The following is a 25,207-nucleotide window of genomic DNA, read 5'->3' as shown; positions in this document are numbered from 1 at the left end:
TGCTTAGGAAGCATTTATGGTAAATAGACTCCTCAAATGGATGGCAGGAAACTTTAGGGAGGGGGAACTGATAGACTGCTTCAGCGCTTCTGGTAACCTGTGATACATGGGCCAAAGTTGATGGCACTGATTACCAGTGATTACTAGATTTGTTGGCCCTGGTACCAAGAAGTGTTGTCGGATTTTTCTCCAGGAACATTCAGTTGTAGAGCAGAAGGAAGAAAATACTAAATCCAGGGCCAAGGAAATTCAAGCAGACAGTGAAAGGATAATGAGGCAATGGAATACAGGCTTGTGAAGTGTTTAAAGATAAATTCATTCCAAGTAAGGAGGGAGTCCTGCGTGTCAACAGTGGGGTCGTTAATCTTGACGAAGGGAGTAAGACAGGTCCAAGAAAAGAAGGAATTATTGGAGAAATGACAGATAAGAGGAGGCATGAGATGCAGATCTTGAAGGAGCACTTGATGATCAAGTAGTATGTTTGTCCTTGTAATTGAATAGCATATGGACTAAAAACTTGGGGAACAAAAGGCAATGCGTGAGGGAGTTGTTGCATTACTTCAGAGTCCTAACAATTATGGCAACATCAGTTAACATTAATTGAATCCTTGTTACGTGCCAAAAACCATGCTCTTTACTTGCGCTATCTTATTTAATCCTCACATAAACCCTCTTAGGTAGATAATATTATTATCTACCTTTTTCTGATAATGAAGGTGAGGCCTGGAGAAGTAAGGGACAGAAAATGGCAGACCTGGAATTCCTACCCAGCTCTCTCCTATAGACGCAGAGCATTTAACCACTGTCCTGTATACAAAAGTTACGTTAAATCACAGACATAGCATTGCTTCTATTCATACCTTAAGCTATTTGTTGTTTGGTAATACATACATGAGGAAAAATAGGGGTCTAACTCATCTTTAAATAAGCTTATTAAAACCCTTTGTCTCCGTATTTATATGGACCTGAGTTTTTGTTGGTTTTTTTTTTTAAATGTTTATTTATTTTTGACAGAGAGACAGAGTATGAGTGGGGGAGGGGCAGAGAGAGAGGGAGACACAGAATCTGAAGCAGGCTCCAGGCTCTGAGATGTCAGCACAGAGCCCGACGCGGGGCTCGAACTCACGGACCATGAGATCATGACCTGAGCCGATGTCGGACGCTCAACCGACTGAGCCACCCAGGCGCCCCTGGACCTGTTTTTCTTAATGACACAACCAATTAATAAACAGCGTCCCATACACCTGTTGGCTGGGGCTAGGAACTTTAAGGTTGCCGGTGTATGTAAACAGAAAGTAAATCTGAGTGCCTTTGACTTTATGTGGAGTGATTGTCCCCTTTAGGGTGGACCCTAGCTGCTAGCTAGTTTCAGAAGTTCTGGTGTTCTTGGATCTTCCTTATGCACCAGAGTACCGGTTGCGGTGGCCTGGAGACTTTCAACTGCCCCTGGATGCTGGCTTTCCTTTAGTCATGCAGTTGGGTCTGTTCTCTATAAGCTTGGTTATGGGAGAGAGAGAGAGAGGCAAAGAAGCTCTTTGTGGCTTCTGGCTCTTCCTGCAGCTGGGGGAAGGAGTAAAGGAAATTGGACAGATGAAAAGTTTCCAGAGGTTTTTCTGGACATTTTCACCTCTTCTGAGGTTGGGGGGGGGGGTGGACACCCCAGGAGTGAGGGGCACAAAACCCAGCCTTTTTATTCCTTCTTTCTTGAAGTCATTCTCTAACCCTTTCTCCTACACGAAGGAACAGACTGTAATTGCTTAACTTTTGTTTTCCATCAGCTTTCTGAATGCTAATCTCATAGGTACCACATGTCATAGAAATGTCACTTGGACTCCCTGAATCAGTAACTTCAGGACTTCAGAGGATTCTTGGAACAGCTTTCTTACCTCTCCTGTACTGCTCACACTTCCCACTGCTGACTCCAGAAAATCAACTCCATGCACAAAAATGACAGAATTTATAGTCACCTATGTAGAACCCCTCTCTTTTTTTCCACTTATGCTCAAATACAGTGCAGGAAAATGATTATGCTTTCATTAAACATATTTCATGAGCTTTTTACCAAGGTTTATGTAATTGCAACACTGAAGTCAGTGTTTGGGTACTGAGGTGTTATACCTACACTTCACCCAGTGTGACTGGCTACTCACAACTTTAAAAACCCAAAGGGGACTCTGCTAATAATCACAGATGATTTTCATTTGAGTATTTGGTTTTGTGTTCTTGTCATGCCCTGATGGTGCATCTTTTTCTTTCTTTGAAGAGTCCAGAAAATGACCCTTTTGTAAAGGTTTGGTAAGGACAACATGGAACATCGTATTCGGGCATGAGAACAGCAAGTCAGTGAGTGGGGATTAGAACCAAGTTAAGGTGGATGCTGTCTTAAGTATGACTTAACTTTTTAATTATGTTGTGTTAATTATTCTTGGTTTATTTGCCTTGCAGAATGTGCCTAAGCCTGGACACAAGAGAACAGACTCCACTCATAGCAGCAATGAGTCTGAATACACCTTTAGCTCTGAAATTGCAGAAACTGAAGATATGCCATTGAGGACAGAGGTACATTTTAGACACTAGGATGTGACCATGCTATCATTAACAGAGAACATTTCCATTGTGGGGCAGACCCCATTTGCCCTTAAATGTAACAATCGTTTCAAACTATACTCATAAGTGACTAATGGGTACTTAATTAGCTTATAAATTATTACTTATATTTTCCTATATGTACTTGCTTACTTACTACATATATTTTTTTGTCAATAGACATCTTAACTTTTCATGTAATTTTGATGACCAGATTTTTTTCTTTTACAGTTCCCTTCTACATCTTAACATACCCTATTACAAAAAAACATAGCCTGTCATGAATTTATTTCAGACTGAGGTCAATTGTTTTGTCCTTGAATATTATAAATAACCAATGTCCAAGAGTTTAGCAAATCTGCTACCTCTGTTTGATGACAGTTTTTACCAAAATAATTTTTTTCCACAAAAATGCAAGAAAAATGGCTTATAAATCTGCCTTACTGTTTTGTGTTATGGGGTATGAAACCAAAATGGCACATTACCGTAACTCCAAGAGTATGGTGACTTTACATTAGATTTTTGCCAAACTAATTCTCAGATCTTCTTTTCAGATGTGATATTAGTTTCGCTAATGGATAATTCAGGCACAGCTCTTCTATTTTTATGTCACATTCTGAGAAAATGGCCAAGTCAGAAATAGACTGCTTCTGGCAGAACAGCCAAAGAAAATTGAATGATTCTTTCCCTTTTTGTCTTGGTTTTACTCAGGAATGAAATTTTCTGCCATCTAATTGTGTTCATTTTAAGGAAATATGTCGTATAGTTGGAATCATACATACAAGAAGCCTAAGTTAACTGATCAAAGGTCACAGCTTATAAGTGGCAGATCTGGCATTCAAACTGAGGCTGGTCTGTTAGGAGCTCCATTCTTTACTTCCTCCCATCCGGGGACTTTACACTGCAGTTCCCCAGTGCCATTTCTGTCTATAGCTAACATTAGTCTGGGGACCATTGATAACAGCAGTCTGGCCACTGTGTAGCAGAATAGAGGTGGTTCCAGTTATTCGTTGCCATGTAACAAGCCATCCCAAACTTTGGTGGCTTCAAACAACAGCAATTTATTATTGTTCAAAACTCTTTGAATATTGATTCGGTGGTTCTTCTGCTCCACATGGTGTCGGTTAGAGCACCTCCCAGCATTAGCTCAGATGCCGAGGTTTTCTTCCTTGGGCTTTTCCATGTGGTTTCTTTATTCAGCAACATGACAAATAGGTTCTAAGGATGTAAGAGCAAAAGATGCCGGGACTCTTAGGGCCAGGCCCAGAACCAACATCGTGTCAATTCTGCCACACTGTATGGTCATAGCAAATTACAAGACCAGCCCAGACTCAGGAGAAGGAGAATAGACTTCATCTCTTTTTATTTTTTTAAACATTTTTTTTTTTAATAGAGCTTGATGGTGGGAGGTGGGGGTGCGGCACAGGGGGAGAGAGAGAGAATTTTAAGCAGCCTCCATGCTCAGCACGGATCCCCGTGACCCTGGGATCATGACCTGAGCTGAAATCAAGAGTTGGACGCTTAACCGATTGAGCCACCCAGATGCCCTAGACTTCATCTCTTGATAGGAGAAAAGACATTTGTGTTGGGAGAAATCATTGGTAGCTATCTTTGGAGACTGCCACAAAGATTTCAAAATTACAGCCTCTGAGCCTCTAGTGGATATGAAGGTTTTAGGATTGCATGCAGTTGGTCTTAATGGGAGTACTCATTCCCAGCAGTATGAGGGAAGTATGTTTACAAACTGTTGGCTTCAGTGCAATACCACTTGAGCAGCTCCTGCAAGGGAGGGGAAAGCCATGACAGAAAAGGGTGTTTTTGCTGCAGATTATTTTGTATTAAACTCAGGGCCAAGAGGCATCTTATTGATAGTTTTTCTTGAGGACATTATGTTTTTAATCTCAAAAACTCTTCTGCGCTTTACCTAATTTTTCTACTCTTTTCAAGTTTTGTCCAAATTCTTCCAGATTTGAGGGGAGGGGTAACCTTTTTGTTTCTAATTCTCACCTATATTCTGCTGAATCTTTTCCCAAATAAGAGTTATTTTATGGGCATCTGGATGTCTCAGTCAGTTAAGCATCTGATTCTTGATTACTGCTCATGTCATGACCTCATGATAGTGAGCTGAGCACAGAACCCACCCTCTCCTTCTTCTCTTTCCCTACTTGAGTGCATGTGCTCTCTCTCTCTCTCTCTGTCTCTCTCTCTTTCTCTCTCTGTCTCTCTCAAAAAGTAAAAATAAATTTAAAAAACAGTTATTTTAGAGTGGGATTTAGTACTTTGCTCATCTCTTTTGAATAATGAAGTATGAATTGTGCTCCAGAAATCACAGACAGATCTGGAGCATTGTATATTGTCCTTCACATGCACTGACCATTAGCAGTAGGTCGTGCACCTGGAAATCTTCTCTCACTAATAGGAACGACTTTTCACTGAACTAGTCATCTTGTTCCCTGTGACTAAGTACGTGCATTTGAAATGTAGCCAGCTCTGGTTAGAAAGGCTATCTTGAACATTGGACCGACTACAATAACTCTCCTTCCTGGAACTGAGTCCATAACTTTAGCCTCAGTCTCTCTGTGCCTCAGTTTCCTCATCTGTGAATTGATATGCTATTATTATTATGTTACTTTATAGTAAGTTGATAATTGAGGTAATTCTTAGAAAGCACTTGCAATGGTGTTTGGTACCTAGTAAGTGTTCAATAAATCCATGTTTTTGTTCTTATAAACAGGCTTCCAGTGAATATCCTACAATTTTGATGAGGTATGGTCAGGATCAGAAGGATAGAAATCTAGGGGTGCCTGGGTGGCTCAGTTGGTTGAGCATCCGACTTCAGCTGAGGTCATGACCTCACTGTCCGTGAGTTTGAGCCCCGCGTCAGACTCTGTGCTGACAGTTCAGAGCCTGGAGCCTGTTTCAGATTCTGTGTCTCCCTCTCTCTCTGCTCCTCCCCCACTCATGCTCTGTCTCTCTCTCTCTCTGTCAAAAATAAATAAACATTAAAAAAAAATTTTTTTAATTAAAAAAAAAAAAAAAAGAATTAATGTCTTTCTGTCTTTGCCAAACCTGTGATTTGTTGTTCACGAGTCAGGCTGTCACCTCCACTGCTGTTTCCCTCTGGAGAGCCCACCTCAGCTCCACTTCTGTGCAGCCCTCCCACATGTGCATCTTCATTGTCAGGTGTTGCATTCTCTTGGAAACTTGGCTTCTCCTTTCTTGGTAGCCATTGACAAATAACCCCAGTTCTGCTTCTGCCCTTGAGCTTCCTCACACATGTCAAACCCAGGGAAAAGGTCACCATAACTTTCTCAGCTGTTGTTAGCAATAATTCCAGAATGACTGCAGACCTACGGTGGTAATTTTATGAATAAGTTCTCTTGTCTTCCTCATTTTCCTCAGATGAGAGACTGTTATTTTTTAGGTCAGTTTCAAAGCTTCACTCTCTCAGAAAAGCCCTGGTTGACAAAGTCCTTTCTGAGGAAGGAAAGCAAAGCAAAACCCCAGAAACCTCTGAGCCAGATGGCCCATTCTTCCTTTTTGCTCATGTGGTGTAGAGAAGACAAATGGTATCTCTTTGACTAGATATGTCATTAGGGCTAAGAATGGACACCATGCGGAGCACTCCTAAGTAATTACCAGTCATTATGCCTCAAGCAGTTTTGTGTTCTTTCATTTCCTATTTTAATATTCCTATCTATAGAATTTTGCTTTTATCTAGCAATCAACTAATCCTTTATGTAGTATTTGCTAATATCTGAAGAATTACCCCATCCCATTTTAATAAGAAGATCCCTTTTACTTTCTTATTTATTTTTTTAATGTTTATTTTGGAGAGAGAAAAAGAGAGAGAGCACACATGAGTAGGGGAGGGGCAGAGAGAGAGGAAGACACAGAATCTGAAACAGGCTCCAGGCTCTGAGCCGTCAGTACAGAGCCCGACGTGGAGCTTGAACCCATGAACTATGAGATCATGACCTGAGCTGAAGTCGAATGCCCAACCGACTGAGCCACCCAGGCGCCCCAAGAAGATTCCTTTTAAGTGAAAATGCCCATTCAAGGCTGAAAGGAATGATTCCCAAATGATGACATTTTGAGTACAATGAGTGAAATATTATACTCATTGTGAGGTAAAGTCTTTTATTACAGTGTAAAAAAAGATTAAATAATTAAGATTTTCAGGTACACATACATCATTAATAGATGAACAAACATTAAAAACACATGAATGGAATGTTTACATTGTAAATAAGCTAATATACAAGTGTTTATGGGATGTATAGAAATGAGTTTTTATATGAATGAAAGTGTATAATAATTTCGTGTTCAGGCAGGATGTTATATCTGTTCTGCTAAGTCAGGACAAACTTTATGGTGAATACCATATACCTAAACTTTTTCTTACTGTTCAACATTAACATTGCAAGAGTGGACAGTAAGCAAAAATCCAGGCCTAACTAGTTTGTGGGTAAATGACCTTGATAGTACATATAAATGCCCCACTTCTTAGTTTAATTAATTCTTCTTAGATGTTTTTTTTACAACTGGAATAACACTGAATTCGACACTACTGACAATTCACAAAAGACTGAAGATAACTAATGAATATAAAAATGATTCAACCTCATCAAAAGGTGAAGAAATATAAATTAAAACTATAGTTACATACCACTTTTGGTCTATCAATTGAGCCTTTTTTTTTTTTTTTTTTAAATCCTAACTATCATTGTACCAGGCAAGGTGTTGGTTGCTTGATGGAAGTGTAAGCTGGTCCAACCAAGTTAGCAGACTTTAAAACATTAATATTTGGATATTTATGTACTAGGATATTTATTTTAGTATATTTCAATAGCAAACGATTAGAAACAACTTCAATGCCCATCAGTAAGGTAATAGATAATCAAATGATGGTACACATGTCAGTATAGCTTTTAAAAATTATGGTTTCAAGTATCATATTCTATATTTGGAAAACATTTGTGATACAATGCTAAATTTAAAAGACAATACAAAATTAGAATGAAAATATTCCAATTACTTAAATCTATAGAAAAAAGACTGGACAGAAATTGTAGGTTTTCTCTGGGTATGTGATTATGGCTTTGTTTTTCTTCTTTGTACTTATTTCCTAAGCTTTCTTCATAAGCTTATTTTGCTTTTACATCAGAAAAAAAATTGTTTTAATTGACAATTTGAAATATAAGATTTACTAATCAGTTAAGAATTACACTTTGACCATGTAATTAAGTTATTGTTACTGTTTTCTCTAACAAAAAGAGACTCTTTATCCTCTCCATTAAATCCAATGACACAATTCTTTCTCTTCTTACCTCACTAAAAATTCAAACCTGAAGTAAACAAGGTAAAGCACCCATGTCATGCTCAGAACTTCCGTGGTAGTGGTTGGTAATTCTTTCCCTTTGCTCACCTTTAGTTAGTGTATCTTTATTTACACATAGTAGTTCTCACTATGATTCTGTTTTAGAACCAATTGATGTACTTTTCAAATGCTACTCAGTTATATTTCACTTTACTAAGAGCTATACATGTTTTAGTTTTTCGCTTTTCTCTGTCTGGTCTCAATATATTTATGGTATCACCTTTTCACAAATCATTTTTCCTAAATAGAAAAACATGTCATGCTCATTATAAACAATTCTAATATAGAAATGTGTAAAGTAGTCAGGGCGCCTGGGTGGCTCAGTCAGTTAAGCCTCCGACTTCAGCTCAGGTCATGATCAAATGGTTTGTGAGTTCGAGCCCCATGTTGGGCTCTCTGCTGACAGCTCAGGGCCTAGAGCCTGCTTTGGATTTTGTGTCTCCTTCTCTCTCTACTCCTCCCCTGCTCACTCTCTTTCTCTGTCTCAAAAATGAATAAACATTAAAAAAAGAGAAGAAAAGAAATGTGTAAAGTAGAAAATGAAACTTTCCCGTAGCACCTCCCATTCTCCGAGATAACCATTGATGACCTTTTAGATTTTTGTATGCCATGTGTTAGATATATTTAAGAGTCACATGCATTTATTTGTTTGTTTGTTTTTGTAATGAAAATAAGATAATATAAATACCCCTACACCTTGTATATTTCACTTAATACTTTTATCTAGGACATATTTATCCACTCATGTATATCTATTTCTTTTTTTTTTAACAGCTATAAAATATTTTATAGTATGGTTATACTATGATTTAAGCAACTCTTCTATTGACATTCAGGGTTTTTTTGCCCATTTTTTACAATTGCAAAAAATGCTGCAATGAACATTTTTTTCTATATATTTTTGTGTACTTGTATAAGAATCTCTGCAGGATTAATTCTTAAAAACATGTTGCTAGGTTAAAGGGTATACACATTTAAATTTTAATAAGTGCAGTTACCTTGCCCTTTTACAAGGCCTACTTATACTTCCATCAGTATTATATAAGACGCTGTTACTAACACATGGCATTCTCAATCTTTCCGGTCTTTGCCAATCTGACAGGGGAAAGTAGTGCTAATTGTTGCTTAGTTTGCATTTCTCTATTCATTAGCTAGGTTGGATGTGTTATTTATATACTTTTTGGTCATTTATGTTTCTTCTTTAAGTTTGCTCTTTTTTTTTTATTGGACTGTTCATTATTTTCTCATTGGCTTGTACATGTTCTGGATCATCTTGACCATCTTATGATTTCTGGGGTTTAGGAGCCAAGTGAGAAGAAGGTACCTCTGGACATGTCATTGTTCCTCAAGCTCCAGAAGCGGGTCACAGAGCTGGAGCAGGAGAAGCAGGTGATGCAGGATGAGCTGGACCGCAAGGAGGAGCAGGTGCTCCGCAGCAAAGCAAAGGTGTGCAGTGCTCCTCCAGCCCAGGGCTAAGGGCAAATTGAGCTCTGAGCCTGGGACTTTATGTGCAAGTCTGCAATCTCTTCTTTAATGGAAACCCTGCCCAGAAGTACTTTATCTAAGCAGAATTTGGTTCATTTAGTGAGGGCTCAACTCTCCTCACTATTTTCTGTGGAGCAAGGAAATATTCTGGGTAAAAATGTGACAATTAAAATATAACTACTTATTTATAAAGTTTTTAACTTTACATTTTCCCTAGGAAGAAGAAAGACCACAAATTAGAGGCGCAGAACTGGAATATGAGTCACTCAAGGTAATGGGAAGTTACTGCTCAAGGCTTTGAATATCTTGTTTTGGCAAGTAATCTGCTCAGAGCTTCTGTTTTTCTTAGAGAATGTCCTTAAGGGCACCAGAAGTCCTAGCTTCAACCTTATTCAGGCCTTACTTCTAGCCTTGTGTTGTTTCTTTTTGTAGATTCTATTTCACATAAGCTAGAATTGAGTCCAAGCAGATCAGGAGCAGTAGCTGCCATTTGAGGCTATGGATTCTAGCATCAGACTGCGTGGGTTCAAATGCCAGATCTGCCACTATATGGCTGTGTATAAGTGATGTATCTTTTCTGTGCCTCACTTTTCTCATCTATAAAATGGAGATAATGGTAATATTTATATTATAAGACTGTCTGAAGATTATGTGAAGTAATCCAGTAAACTGCTTAGGATAATGCCCAGCACATAGTAAGTACCCAGTGAATGTTGGTTGCTATCATTACTATCATCATTTTTATAAATTTTTTTTTTTTCAACGTTTTTTATTTATTTTTGGGACAGAGAGAGACAGAGCATGAACGGGGGAGGGGCAGAGAGAGAGGGAGACACAGAATCGGAAACAGGCTCCAGGCTCCGAGCCATCAGCCCAGAGCCTGACGCGGGGCTCGAACTCACGGACCGCGAGATCGTGACCTGGCTGAAGTCGGACGCTTAACCGACTGCGCCACCCAGGCGCCCCACTATCATCATTTTTAAATGCCTATACTTTATGTATTAGCTCTAATTCTTACAGTAATCTTAGAGCTAATATGTACTTTAGTATGCAAAGTATATATTATGTAAAGTACATATTAGCTCTAATTCTTAGAATAATACTGCAAGTGAGTATTTTAGTTCCCATTTTACAGATGAGAAAATTGAGGCTAAGAGATACAAATAACTTCCCTGAGATCACCCCACTAGAAACCAACAGGAACAGGATTTGAACATAGTTATCTTTGGCTCCAAATTCCGTACTCTAACCACCAAACCCCACTGAAACTACGTATTTGTAGAGGAAGATAACTAGGTATTAGTTTGCTAGGTATTACAGTAGAAACATATTCTGTTTTATTTTTTAGAGACTGTTGCGAGAAGGAAAATGAAGGTAAAGAATTGTCTTCTTAATGGTTAAAGGCAATGTCTATCTAGCAGGCACTGTGTGTCCCAGAGCAGTTGAACACAAGAAAAGGCTCTGATTAAGAAGGAACAGGAGTTCTTAAAATACAAAGCATCTTGGGTAACCCAAGAGTTGAGATTTAAAACAAACAAGAGCGTATTTCTTGATAAAGGATAGATTGTACTTGGAGAGCCTGGCTGACTTAGTCGGCGAAGCCTGCGACTCTTGATCTTAGGGTCATAAGTTCGAGCCCCACAGTGGGCATAGAGTTTACTTTAATTAATTAAAATTAATTAAATTAAATTAAAATCAGGGTAGGTTGTACTTCACTCAGCTCCTTCCTTTGCTTTCCAGAATCAGAACCTTGTTAGCCCTGTGAAGTTTGGGCTATCAGGCTATCAGCTATCAAAACACCCCTAGCTTTAACATTTTTTCTAGGTTATTAATCAGGTTATTAGTCTTAAATTTCTTTTTCTCAGACATTTTCTGCCTACGTTTATTTTTTACTGTTTTCTCCTCTTGTAAACTATATTCTAGAATAGCTAGAAAACTATAGCAAGGTTTATGATTATAACCAAAGCTAAGAATTAGAAAAGCCACAAAATAGCATAAGGAAACACATTATTTTAAAGCCTTTATGTGTATTTGAGAATTCCTAGGGTCTCCCTAAACTGTCCTGAGGGTTTTTGCATTATTGTTTTTTTCAGTAATATTACTTCAATCTGGTCCTGATACGTTATTTCCTAATACTGTGATGTGGAACATAATTTACATTAGTAGGACCTGTCCTCTGTGGATTTGCAACTTCCTACAGCCCAGAACTGGTAGCTACTGCTTCCTTTTGAGGCTGCACATCTAGGTGTAGAGAACCCCTGCCCAGCCCACAGTTTCTTTAGTAGCCCTCCCCTTGAAGGCAGTTAGAATTCTTCCACTGACCTTTAATAAACACTTTACTGATAATACCTCATATTTGCTTTACAGTTTGAAAAGTTTTTCCTACACTTTATCTTAGTCATTGTCACAACTTCTCAGATAAGGTATTTCCTTTTTAAAGGATGCTTAGAACATTTAAGAGATTTGCTATCAGGTGGGTAGAATCTGATCTTGAATACCAGACAGTAGGAAACTTTCTAAATACCCTAGATTCGTAGCATCATTTGTTTGAAAATTAATTCTTACCAAAAAAATGTAGTATTTTAAAATACCCTGAAGAGTAGGTGATGGGCATTGAAGAGAGCATCTTTTGGGATGAGCACTGGATATTGTATGGAAACCAATTTGACAATAAATTTCATATATAAAAAATAAATAATAAATAAATAAGCAAACGTTAAAAAAATAAAATAAAATACCCTGAAGAACCCGTTTGCCCTTTCTAAATTATAAAATGAATAAATCTACTGTTCCTTCAGTAATAGCACTACTTGTGACAGTACTTATGTTTTCAAAGAGAAAAAAGGGTGGCAGCAAAGAGTCATCTCTATTATCCTGACTCTTTTGCCTTTTGTACCCTTTGTCTAAAGGACTAACTCACAATATGGGTCATATAAGACAAGGATCATATGGGATGGGATGGCACAGGCCCATGGAAAGTAGGATTGTCATCTCCAGATCACACAAAAATGGACAAATAAAGACATTCTGTGGTATGTTAAAAATGGGGCCCAGATCATAAAGTTCCCAGGGATTAGCTTGGTATTTCTCAAAATGTGCTCCCTGGGCCAGCAGCATCAACATCACCTGGTGACTTGTTGGAGGTTCATATTTGTGGATCTCACACCCCAGGGGTGTGAATCAGAAACCCCAAGGGTGAGGCCACACAATCTGTTCTTTAGGTGATTCTGATGCACTGTAAGGTTTTGGAAGCACAGCATCAGACCTTAGTGTCCAAGTAAAGACATTCATATTTTCTCTTGTAGAAAGGAGCAATATGAATCTGATTACCAGGTGATGGGAGACTGGGGATAGGAAGGCTCATTCATTTTCACTTAAGAATAGATTACATCATGAAAGAAAGCATTATATATTCTATAGTAGAAAAAAAAAGACTATAAATTGTTTTACTGTAACATGTTGACAGGTTTGGTATGGTGCTACAAACCCAAGGTAGCTGCTCTGGAAGAAACAATAAAATATTTTGTCTTTGACACCCAGAACTGTCTCATTTCCACTGTCGTAAGGCCTTATGTGATGTGCTAAACAAGGCAGCATGGTGCTTTCAAATACCTGTCTGCTTTACTCTTTCCCAGCCAGTATCCTGAGACATTTGTATTTCAGTGTCAGAACGCTACTCTGGGCTGCCATTGCCATTGTTTGAGTGTGCAGAGGGCAATGCTAACTGGTAGCATGGGGATGGCTGGTAGTATGTGAAAGTATGGAGGGGGTAAAGGATGAGTGTGGCCATCTGGATGGCGGAAGGAAGAGGTGACCCATCCCTTCCTCCCAACCTCCCAGGACTTCTGCCAGCAACTTCACAAGCCTGTTACACACATGTCAGTGAAGTTTGAAAAATACACTATTTGTTGTCATCAAAGCACTGAATGGAATTTTGTTAGTTTAAATGATATGGTAATTTCTTTTATTAGAAGTTGAAAGTCTAAGATTTCAATGCTCTTTCCATTCTGCTTTACAAAGGAAATAAGAGGATGCTACTTAAGATTTCAGGGTTCTATTCATCTGAACCTTCTGTGAGCAGGAGCACTGCTGGGAACAGGGCCAGCCCAGGCTTCTTAAGGCTCTGTGGCACTCCCAGGTCAAAGCCCAGCGGCAGGAGCTCAGCCCTGTCTCTGGAACAGAGCCTGCCCACTTCCTGCAGGCACACTCCCACTGCAGCCCTGAGCTCCCACCAGCCCGTGTCCCGTGTCCCCAGTCCTCAGCTAACCCCACCAGGCCCCAATTCATTGGAAATAACCTGACCAGCTGCACCCTCATACCTGCCTTTATATTTACCTGCGAATAAAACCTGGGCTCTAAGAGGACTGGACTAAACTCACCCCTTGGGGCTCAGCAATCCCTCCAAGCCTGTGAACACTCCCTAGGCAGGCCTGGAATAAATGTGACTCTGGAATTTGGTTTGATGAAGCAAACTACCATTCACCTTGCTAAATCCCTTTTGATGTCAGCTTTCTTAATTTGAAGAACAGAGTTCCCAGTAGAGCCTGGGAAGCCATTCACTCGGGTAACTCTTACAGTCTTTTCCAGCACAATTCTACCATCTTGGGCGAAGAGAGAATTCCAGTGTAAAGTTGAGGATAACAGCAATGAACTATTCTTTGTCTCTTCATACAGCGCCAAGAGCTTGAATCAGAAAACAAAAAACTGAAAAATGAGCTAAATGAGTTACGCAAGGCACTTAGTGAGAAAAGTGCCCCAGAGGTGACCGCTCCAGGTGCACCAGCCTACCGTGTCCTCATGGAGCAGCTGACCTCTGTGAGTGAGGAGCTCGATGTCCGCAAGGAGGAAGTCCTCATCTTGAGATCTCAGCTGGTGAGCCAGAAGGAGGCTATCCAACCCAAGGTAAGCATGAGCAGGTGACCAAAGTGGATGTCTGGGAACAAGCCTCTTTCTTTCTATCCTTTTCCTCCAGTTTATAATGAAGCAAACACTTAGGAGCATTTTTAGTCTAATTAGCATTTAGTCTAAAGGATATTGTCATTTTTTTAAAAATCTAAATGTTGCTTTAAAACTGTTGAAAATGCCAATTAAAGTGAGCAAAAAATAAATGAAATCCCAAGTGATCTTCCAAGTTTCATTTCTCATAAGCAAAGGGCTTTTAAAATTAATCTTGAAGTAGTAATCTGGCCATGATAAATGTTGATCAGAAGTAAAATTTGGAGTGCCTGGCTGGCTCAGTCAGAAGAGCATGTGACTCTTGGTTTCAGGTTCGTGAGTTTAAGCCCCATGCTGGGTGCTGTTATTTAAATGAATAAATAAGAAATAAGATTTTACTCTTTTTTTTAAGTACATAAATCCATAAATTGTCTTGCTGTGGGAAGGTATTAAATATGAATTTAAAATTAGTTGAAAATTAGTTTAAAATTGTTGAAAATCGCCCTTTTAACTGGAAAGGTAACATATAAAAGGCTTAGAAATGAGATCATTGAGTAGAAGTTCCATGGAGATGATTTCTGCTCACTTCAGGGAATTCTGTCTAATAGGGTGAGCTGTCCCAAACCGGGGGATGGGCGGGGGGGGGGGATGGGTGGCAGGTGAGAGGGGCTGCGTGTAGTGATTCCACAGAAAGGACCCATGCCAGAGGGTATACATGGCCCTTCAAAGTCATTGCTGTGAAGTCTCAGGTAATTTGAGACCCAGTGCTGTCATGTGTTGGTGAAAGATGGGCCTTTTTGTCATTTGCCATCAGAGGGACTCTGGGTAATCATCTTAAAACCTAGCCTGTGTCCCTGCCCATGTTCATGCAGCAAACAAAATGTTACCAAGAATTAGACAATCAAGTAATCCAGCTACATGACATACCATATAATAAATTAACTGGAAGATCTCAGAGTAATGGTAGTTCTGCATGGTGGTTAAAATACTGACTCTGGCACATAACATTTGGGTTTAAGAAAGGCAGATCGTACCTGAGAGATCAACACTGATCCAGAAAATATCAAATTCTGAAAACAAGATATTTGTGACCAAATAATTTGGGAGGGAAAAAACATCCCAGCCATAAATAGAGTTATATAAAGAAATGGGCTTTCTTATTTTACAACAAATCACAAACCATTCAGTCTGAAATGAGAAGATCCTGACAGGGGAATCTTTCCTTTGACCTGGCCCTATATGTCTCACCTTCTCTGTGTCAGTTTGGTTCCCATGACTACCACTGTGGTTGGGCCTTGAGATACAAGCCTGTCTCTGCACACTAGCTGGAGCAGAGTCCAAAATCACAACTCCTCTCTCTAGTTCTTTGGTGACAAGGTGGTATTCTAACAAGAAACTTTAGCTAAAGTTAAGGGAAAGGAAAAGAAAAATGAACCAAGGGACATGAAAACAACCTAGCTAACAGAGCACATAGTTCTGGTATCACACATCCTCACTTACCCAGCTCACAACTACTCTCTAGCCCCTAATGGGATGGCCCTGTCTCCAACTCTCAGGCCCCTGCTCTCCAATTCCCAGCCTACACATGGCAGCAGCTTCTTCTTTGTTTAGAAAAATGCCTGTGACACAGATAAAGACTTTTCAAACCCATGGCTGTCGCACTCAGTTTCCAGTTGCAGAGACTCATTTCACAACTCCTTTGCAGGGCAGTAGTGAGTGACATCCAGTGAGCTAGGTGATAATCCAGCCCAGCCATGTCTAGTTTATCTGCTTCACCCCCAAGTATTCTGGGAGGCTTCACTTGGACCAATGACCTCCTATCAGAGCATTACCATAACTCTCACAGACCTAGGATAAGAATTTCACCCCTACACATTAACAGGAGGGTCATTTTCTCACATACTCACAAATGCCCTACAATTAGAAAAACCAAAACAACTCAAATAGGATTTCAAGCAGTTTTTCCTGAGAAGTGAGAACTATCACATATGTATATGCTAATGTCCACCTCATGCCAGTTCCATGAATACTAATTTATTTACAGAGTTGGTTTTAGGAGAGACAACTCATGGGTTTATTTTACAGTTAGCTTTGCTCTGTTATGATGGTGCTCATTGATGGGGTTTATTTATGGAACTAAGGGCTTATTGTTTTCTCCATTTGTTCTTTGTGCTTGCTGGCTTGTGATTTTCAGGATGACAAGGTAATTACAAAATTAAAAAAAAATTTAATAAATACCTTATTTGACCCTAAGTTTTATTTTCCCAATATATGCAATTGATGCTTCTGGCCACCAAGTCTGTTTTGATATTTACAAATTAATTTTCTATTTGACCCTTACGTGTGTGAGAAGTCAGTGGAAAAATGATGTAGTAGGCTCCAGTCTGGACAACAGAGAGGTCTCCGTGGCTTCTAATTCAGAGTCGGCTCTCTGACTCACTATAGTAGTTATGGTAGGCCATCCACAAGCATGGGGGCTTGGGATGGGAGTCCTGTAACTTGGAGCACACCAAAAAGCTCAGTGTGTCCTGCACTCTTGTCTCGAAGCTCTGGGTTTGTTGGCCAAGGGTGAGAAAGAGCCTCAGGAATGGAGTACAGCCTTCCTGGGAAGGGTAGGATTTTCCTACATGGTGCAACCCTTTCTGAACTTCCGGTCACTGGCTTGAGGGGAGACAAACTTTGAGCAGTGAGTCAGGGATTTCCTAACACTTGTGGTCCAAGTCTGATCCCATGCCCCAACCACCACTTCTTAGCTAAGATGGACCAGCTGAGGGAAGGACTGGCTGCTTACTACCAGGAAAGCAGCCTATCAAGAAGTTTATCTTTCCTTTACATTAGTTAATAGGATCAAGTTACCTAATTTACTGAAAGTTTAAAACTACATCATATAGGTGTTCAGATATCAGAGAATACATGTAGCGTCATTTAATATAGGGATTGGGTCTTTCAGAGTTGCTACCTAAATGTCAAAAATCTGAGTACAGTCCTTTGTAGAATAGAAAAATTTTCTTTCAGGGAAAGAGAAAAAAAGTTTTCTATGAAATATGTACTAAAATATTTAGAAATAATAGCTAAAGAAATGCTCTATGTGGTATTTATGGGAAAGATTTTTAAAATTCAGTAAAACATAAGCTCTTGTTAAAGTTCTTATCAGATTATATTTGGTCTTCTCTGAGGATGCATTTATAAACTTACAAAAAAGACAGCATTAGGAGAAAAGTAGGATTTTTTTGAAGTATGTTTCTTAGCAAGATCTGGTCTTGAACTTAGAACTGGTCTCTAAGATCATGGTATTCGAAATGTATTCTATTAAGTCCACTTCATTGGGAGACCTTGCTTTAGAGCAAACATTGACTAACAGATCAGACATATACTATTTAGACCAATAGGATGGTCCCCTCTGTTCTAAAGTGTATTATTCTCTAGAAGCCAGAGAACAATAGTTCTTAGTCTATTCTTGCCCTGATTTAGGAGAGACAGAGAGTAGCCAAGTAGAAGCAAGATGTGGAAATTGCATTGGTTGTCAGACAGATTAGACGAAAAAGGAAAAATAAAAAATGAATTAAAAATGTTGGCAGAAAAGTGCTTTTTATACAAAATCATTAGTAATGCTGACCTGCTAGATATGTATTTCAAAAACTTATGTACCATACTATAATGTAACAGACGGAAAAAGAGTTAGTTGAATAACAGCAGATGGTAGATATTTACAGGGAGCTAAATCATTCCCATTTATATATATTTAAATATGTGAGAAAAAACTTCTAATTTTACTAAAGCATATCATCCACTTTTTTGTACTGAGCTTTTAATGGAAAGATGAGGTTTAAGTCAAACTTTACGGTGTTTTACTGGGGCATTTATTTTATTATAACTAGATGGCAAGTAGTAGAAAGAATAGTTTTGGTCTTTGTCCATTCAGTGTTGCTTGGTGTTTTTACCTAGTTATTGTTGTAATACTTTATGTATACTTGGAAATATATCTATATCTTTATATATTAAGTATACGTATACTTAATATATATATATATTAAGTATACGTATACTTAATATATAAATACACACTTTGAAATATATATATTTGTGTTATTATATAGCATTAGAACAATTATCAGGCAAGGACACTAAAGAGCTATTTAATGAAATATATATATATACACACACACACACATATATATATTTTTACACATCATGTAAAATACACACAGCCCATCAGTGATTTTATTTACAGGACACTGGTGCTCTAGACTCTCACCACCTTTGTAGTAGAGCAATAGGGATTTTCAAGAGAGGGACTGAAGGTGTCTCTTGCTCTTAGCTACCTGTGCCAGACCCTCCTCTGTAGTTGCACGGGGCCAGGCCTGGCACTCTGGTGGGACCAGGAGCTCTGGGGGAACACATAAATCCTCTCTTCTGGAGGAAAGAGCAATGTTGTGTGTGGTCTAAAGCTTTTGAATTGACTGTTAATGTGGAAATGTGTCATTTCCCCCTTCAGAATACAATGACAGATTCCACAATACTTTTGGAAGATGTGCAAAAAATGAAAGATAAAGGTGAAATAGCACAAGCGTACATTGGTTTGAAAGAAACAAACAGGTAAGCCTATTTTCTTTTTATTCATTTTGGTTTAATCATAGTCATGTGTATCTTTGTCTTTAAGCCAGTCTTTTGTACAGTAAGTCAAAGTGTTTATATAGACATCATCTGACCTTTATTAGACACCATCTGACCTTCAGAGGGAATTCAAGGTTTCTAATAAATTCCTCATTAAAATCTCAGTTATAATATTGAGGTAGCATTATTGATGAGAGGGATCAAGGGGAATGAATGTTCTTTACATCAAGGGATGATATTTCTGTATTATTTAGGGTCTTAGCCTTGAGAGGAAAACCAATTGCTCACTGTTGGACTGTCTTGGGTAGTCACTTTCATATTTTGTGCAGGATGGTTGGTTATTTGTAAAGGTTTATAGGGGCAACTTTAGCTTTCGGTAATTGAAATTCAGAGTGGAGAGAAGTGAGGAAGTATCTGGAATCATCAGTGTTGGCCATATCATTCTACAAGAGTACTTGGATGGGACCCTGATATTTAAGACCAAGTATTTGTCACATTTCCTAAGGTGTTTTGAGAAAATCCTAACTCTGATTTTATCTTATTTACCACAAACACAAGTGAAGTTATAGATGGCACTTAGCACCCAAGAGCTTTGGGTAGTCTGACTGAAGGTACAGGATTTGCACAGCCACTAAATGATGAAACTTTACTAAAGACTTCCCCTGTAGCTGAGGTTATCACAGAGTGAAGTCTCATCTCTGCAATTCCTTCAGCCTTCCTACCACCCCCCACTTCCCAACAGAGCCTCTTTGCCTTTGAACTCTGAACTTACAGGCTACATGCTTAACATGGCCCGTGATGATCACAGAGAAAGATGATTCTGGGGATTTGTGTTACAAGTGTGCAGTCTAAGTCTCCTGCTGTGTCATATCAGGGCTAGTATACAGAAATACTTTACAGACTAAAGAATATTGCCATACAAAATTTAAGGTACTATTCTTGTTTTATGGGTAAGAATGGAGAATGCTTAAAAAGTATTGGATTAAACTTAAATTTTAATTTATGATATAAAGTATAAGCATAACTTCTATGTAAGAATGTGTTAGTATAGAAAGAGCTATATTACACTGTCCACCCATCCACTCTGCTATTCAATCACCAAATATGTATTGCATGCCAGTTTCATGTTAGGCCTTGTGTCACACACTGGGAATATAGCAGTAAGGAAGATAAATGTAGTTCTTGCTTTCACAGAGTTTGTAGGCTGTTGGGGAGATAGCCAAGACAATATGGACATCACTCCAATGACAGTCAAAGTTGTTGAAATGTTTTAAGTAGGAGAATGATATGATATTGGAATTTTAGAAAGCTAGCCCTGGCTTTTATGTTAGAGAACAGATTATAGTAGAAAGAGATTGAAGGCATAAAGACTAGTTAGGAAGCTATTACTGTAATTAAATGACTGATTACAGTGACTATGATGTGATTGGTGGCAGTTGAGATTGAAAGGGGACACTTTGAAAGATACATAAGATGAAGTCAGTAAATCTTGTGGCTTGGATGTGTGGGTGAGGGATAGGGAATTATGGAGGGTGGCTGTCAAGTGTCTGCTTGGATACTTGGTTGGATGTGGTGATGCCATTTCATGATCCTGGGTCTGTGGTGTGGGGAAGTTCAGGGCGGAGATGACCAGCAGATTTATAAGTAATGAATTTAAAGAGCTAGGAAGACATCTAAGGAGAGAAATCCATAGGCAGTTGAAAATATAGATCTGGAATAGGAGAGGTATATAGACTGAGATACAAATTTTGAAGTCATCAGCATATAATAATATAATTGCGACCATGAAAATGGATAAACTCTCCAAGGGGAGATGGTAAACAGAAGAGCATTCTCTGGCCTGTGCTTTATGTACACACCATATAAAGAGAAGTCTAGTAGGAAGAGTAAAAACCTGGACTCTGGAGTCAGATAGCCCTGGGCTCTGCTACTTGCCAGCTGTGTAACCTCCGCAGGTATCTTATTTCTAAGACTCAGTGTCTCCCTTTGCAGTGTCGCAAATGATACATGATGGGTTACTAGGAGAACTAAATGAAATCATATACGTGGAAGGATGTAGGACAGTATCTGATGGCAAATACCCCAAAATATTATTTTTATACTCCAGGTAGAAAAAAACCTGTACTTGACTTTGTCATTATTATTTATTATTTATACATACTTTTATTAAAATGTGTCACATCTCTAAAAGAAAAGCAGTTTCTCCAGATCTTAACGTTAATTTTTGACACAAAAAATCTTTTTAAAAATCATGTCATAAAAGCTGAGAACTTTGGACATATACTTATTTATAAGTTACCCCTATAAGAATTTCTTAAGACAGTTTTAAAAATAGGAAAGCAGATTTTATTAAGTGAAAACCAGTTTCTACTTAGAAGACTTAAAGCTTCATTAATTTTGAAATGGATTGTGAAGATTGCCCCATGAAGACAGTAGCTGAAGTTTTTGTTCTATGTGTGTGTGATTGTCATGCTTGGTCTCTAATATAATATGTGACATATAAGATCACTCTGCTAGCTGAATAAAATGTTAAAAACAGAACCTCTTTCTCACCTTTTCATTCATTTCAGATTTTGCAGAAAAAGTACTTCTCACTCCTTGATTATATTTTGTTTTACTTTCTACCCATTGACATGTGATGTTACATGTTACCCATTTTTTAAAAAATTAACCAAAAATAATTTTTGTGATAATGTCTTAAAGTCATTTGTAATTAATAAAAAAAGTCTCATTGACTTAATTAAATATTGGAATACCATGTGCTGCTCTTGTCCATCATCATCTCATGACTGTCCTGTATCCCTTTGTGTTTTGCATTGTTGTTCCTTTTGCATGGAAGATCACCTGCTATGGATTGCCATGAGTTGAATGAGGATGGAGAGCTGTGGCTGGTTTATGAAGGGTTAAAACAAGCCAACAGGTTATATTTGCCTCTTCAAAATGGAATGTTATTAATTTGTTGTTTCTCTTACTAACAGTGTCTTCCTGACTTTAACTTCTATGTTTCTTATACATTAATTGTCTTCCTGGGTAAATTTCAGCAAAACTTAGAACATTCAGCCAACACCTTCTTAAAAATCTTCTCCACTAAGGGATGCAATTAAAGCTGAAATGGATTGATAGTGAATATAGGAGTTGCGGGCCATAAGTGAAGGATCTTTCTTTCACACACTAAAATTTGTGAATCTCCCAGTAGGAGTTGGAAAAAAGACAAAACCTTTCAACTAGAGCCCAAATTACCGTGGGAGAGATTAATACCTATTACTTAGTGGTTTCTTGTTTGGAATAATGACTAATCTAAAGGACATAAGTACCTGTGGCAATGAGACTGTGCGGTCTTCTATATTAGTACCATGCTGCCTAACAGCAGTGTTGAGTGCATAATTTGGCCTTCTGTGTGATTCTTGTGAAATTCAGATATGTGAGACCACAAATCAGGGGGGTCTCTTGCATTGCTGAAGTTCAAAATAATTACCTAAACTCAACACATTACATGTGTTTAGGGGAAAGCAAATAAAATTGAAACAACAGCAGCTTTCTAACATAGACATTCATCTGCTCTAGGGATATTTGTATTTTTAAAATCTCATAAAAATACCACGTTAGTAATTACATTTTTAAAATACTTAACTTCTTTTTCAAGGAGTTCCTGTTTATTCTGCTTTGTTTGTTCTAACCACAAGCCATCATTATTAACTTTGTGGTGTTATTCAGATTCCTTTGAAATTTTATAATTACTAGATATTTTCAGTCTGTTGTTAACAATTTGCTTGCAATGGCATCACTAACTTTTGCCCAGCAGTTGATAACAAAGGGGATTAGGATAAAAGGACGTCATTTCTTTCTTTGTGTTAGTTAATTTGTAACCATAACTTGGTTCTGTGTTTGGAAAAGGGGTGGATGTAGGAGTGGGGGTGCATGGTAAATGGGGGGTGCTGATATTCTCACCACCAACACCCTGCTCTACTTACAGGCACAGCTGACTTGCATGCTTGCTCAGAGAATCAGTAACCACTTTGTTCATCCTATTAACATCTCTGTTCTAAAACCATGTCTTGTTAGGATTCTGTTATTGATATGGAAGTTTATGGGGGAGAGAGAAGATGACAAATTTAAAATGCATGTATATGAAGTTTTAGAACGATCTGCATTTGGGAAAATCTGTATATATTTCAGAGTCACACTCGAGCCTTTCTGTCCTTCAGAGATAAGAGTAGAAAGTAGAAATGGGACCCTGGGCACACTCTCTGCCTGAAATTAGTAACATTGAAATTCTTAAAGGCATATTTAATTAGATTGGAAGTTTGTAATCTTGCCCTCTGCAGTGTAGAGTTACTCTGTGACAAAGGTATTCTTTGCCAACTTAAATGCTAGTTTGTAAATGTTGTAAACCAGATTAAAGCTGTGTCTTTTAAATTGATTATTTTAGTCATCATTTCTTATAAACTTTTCAAAAGAGCTTAAACTTTTCTATTTGTTAGAGCCTTTGAAGATGATATATTTGTAGCAGGGTCCACAATTCAGAAAGACACAAATATGAGAGCGCTTGTTTCCGTTGCTGGCCCTTGTTTGAGCTTCTTGACTTGAATGAAATCAGAAGTTACACAAACATTAAAGATTCCCCACTCTTCCTGCCCTTGCAAGTGAGCACAAAGTGTCACACCCACCGAGCAGAGACTCAGGTGTCCTCTCCCTTTTCAACCTGTGTGGCTTCTCCTCAGGCTCCTGGAATCCCAGCTCCAGTCACAGAAGAGGAGCCACGAGAATGAGGCTGAAGCCCTGCGTGGAGAGATCCAGAGCCTGAAGGAGGAGAACAATCGGCAGCAGCAGCTGCTGGCGCAGAACCTGCAGCTGCCCCCGGAGGCCCGCATCGAGGCCAGCCTGCAACACGAGATCACCAGGTTGACCAACGAAAATTTGGTAAGGAGAGGCGCCCAGGTCCGTGCATTCTTAGTAGGCAGTGCCTGGCCCTCCAGCACGGTCCTAGTTTCTTTTTGATCAAACACATCCTTTTTGACTGGGAGAGACTCACTGCCTCACACATGATACCCTCTTTCTCTAGCAGAGATGGAGTAAGGAAAATGTGATTGTGTTGGTAGAAATGAAAAAGGCACGTGCACAGGTTGTGTTTCTACAGAAGGCTCTGGCGTGTCTGAGCATTCTTAGACCTAGCTTGGAGGGTCTGGGAGATATCCCCTGACTGTGTGCTGGGCTTTTGCTATCCTTGAGAACTCAGGTGACCTGCTTTCTCCACTTCAGCTTCAGACCCTGCCATTATAAGGAGGTTGTTATGTGGTTGTCACAGTAGAGACCAGGAACAAGCTCTTTTGACCTTTGGTCCCTAGGCAGCCACGAAGGCCATTCCTGCCTCCATCTCTAGCAGACAGGTGGGGTTGGAGTGACGGTCAGGAAAGGTGGTTGGCAGAACGAAGCAGGGGCTTTTGGTGGACATTGGATAGCGTCAGCATACCTGACCCCAGGTCAGGGTGCAGGGACATCAGGATTCAAGTTTATACATTTTTTATTCTAACAGAAGTGCAATGAATTTTTTTTTTTTTCTCTTGCCAGATTCTGAGTGCTGGCACAGAGTCCAAGTTATTTCTTATTCCTTTTTTTTCCTCTTTCTTTTTTTTACAGGAAATATTTTCTAAAATATTTCTGTCACAAAATAACTTATTACAGATTTTTTAAACCTACTTAAGTTTAATAAATATATTTATTAAATTAAAAGTCATTGAAAAGTTGTAGCTCCACATTTCTACATAAAATCTATATTGTAGTGTCAGCCTAGTTTTGAGAAAAGCTATTAAGAATTGGTAGTGACCGGTCTTTTTTGTTGTTGTTCAGGGTTTAATGACCTTTAATAAAAATAGTTTGGATTTTCTCTGCAGATTTAACAGTCTGAATTACCACTCCAAAACTCCATTAGTGATCATTTATGTTACAAATAGTTTTCTAGTGTCATCTATTCACCCACCTTTTATTAAATTAGACACAAAACCTAAAAGTATTCTTCTCACTGTCTGTCCCTCTGAGGATAGCTTGCTGCATGAGGCTCTGTTGTGGGAATGGGAGAGGCAAGTGACAGCAGGTGTTGGACTCTTTCCAGAGTGACTGAAATATTACTAATTCGTGGGAGAAAGTATTCTGAATCATGGAATATTTTTTAAATGTCATTTTATTACTCTCAAGTGTATTGTTGCTTAA

The 25,207-nt window shown here is 38.7% G+C and overlaps 1 protein-coding gene across 5 annotated transcripts in view; it reads left to right on the top strand.

Moving 5' to 3' along the window:
* Positions 1 to 25,207, top strand: part of MYO5A (myosin VA) — a 188,133-nt gene that overhangs the window by 143,015 nt on the left and 19,911 nt on the right. For 3 of the 5 annotated variants that reach the window (XM_049613638.1, XM_049613639.1, XM_049613637.1), the window contains exons 25-31: positions 2,446 to 2,559; positions 9,269 to 9,412; positions 9,669 to 9,722; positions 14,126 to 14,353; positions 18,882 to 18,982; positions 21,840 to 21,920; positions 23,722 to 23,920. In XM_049613638.1, coding sequence (XP_049469595.1) covers positions 2,446 to 2,559; positions 9,269 to 9,412; positions 9,669 to 9,722; positions 14,126 to 14,353; positions 18,882 to 18,982; positions 21,840 to 21,920; positions 23,722 to 23,920 — 921 coding nt within the window. The remainder of the gene's footprint in view (positions 1 to 2,445; positions 2,560 to 9,268; positions 9,413 to 9,668; positions 9,723 to 14,125; positions 14,354 to 18,881; positions 18,983 to 21,839; positions 21,921 to 23,721; positions 23,921 to 25,207) is intronic. The other 2 variants (XM_049613641.1, XM_049613640.1) reach the window with 1 other exon arrangement.

The sequence above is a fragment of the Panthera uncia genome, assembly GCF_023721935.1.
Source record: "Panthera uncia isolate 11264 chromosome B3 unlocalized genomic scaffold, Puncia_PCG_1.0 HiC_scaffold_1, whole genome shotgun sequence".
Taxonomy (NCBI): domain Eukaryota; kingdom Metazoa; phylum Chordata; class Mammalia; order Carnivora; family Felidae; genus Panthera; species Panthera uncia.
Note: the sequence above shows the minus strand (reverse complement) of the source record. Positions and strands in the feature narration are given on the sequence as shown.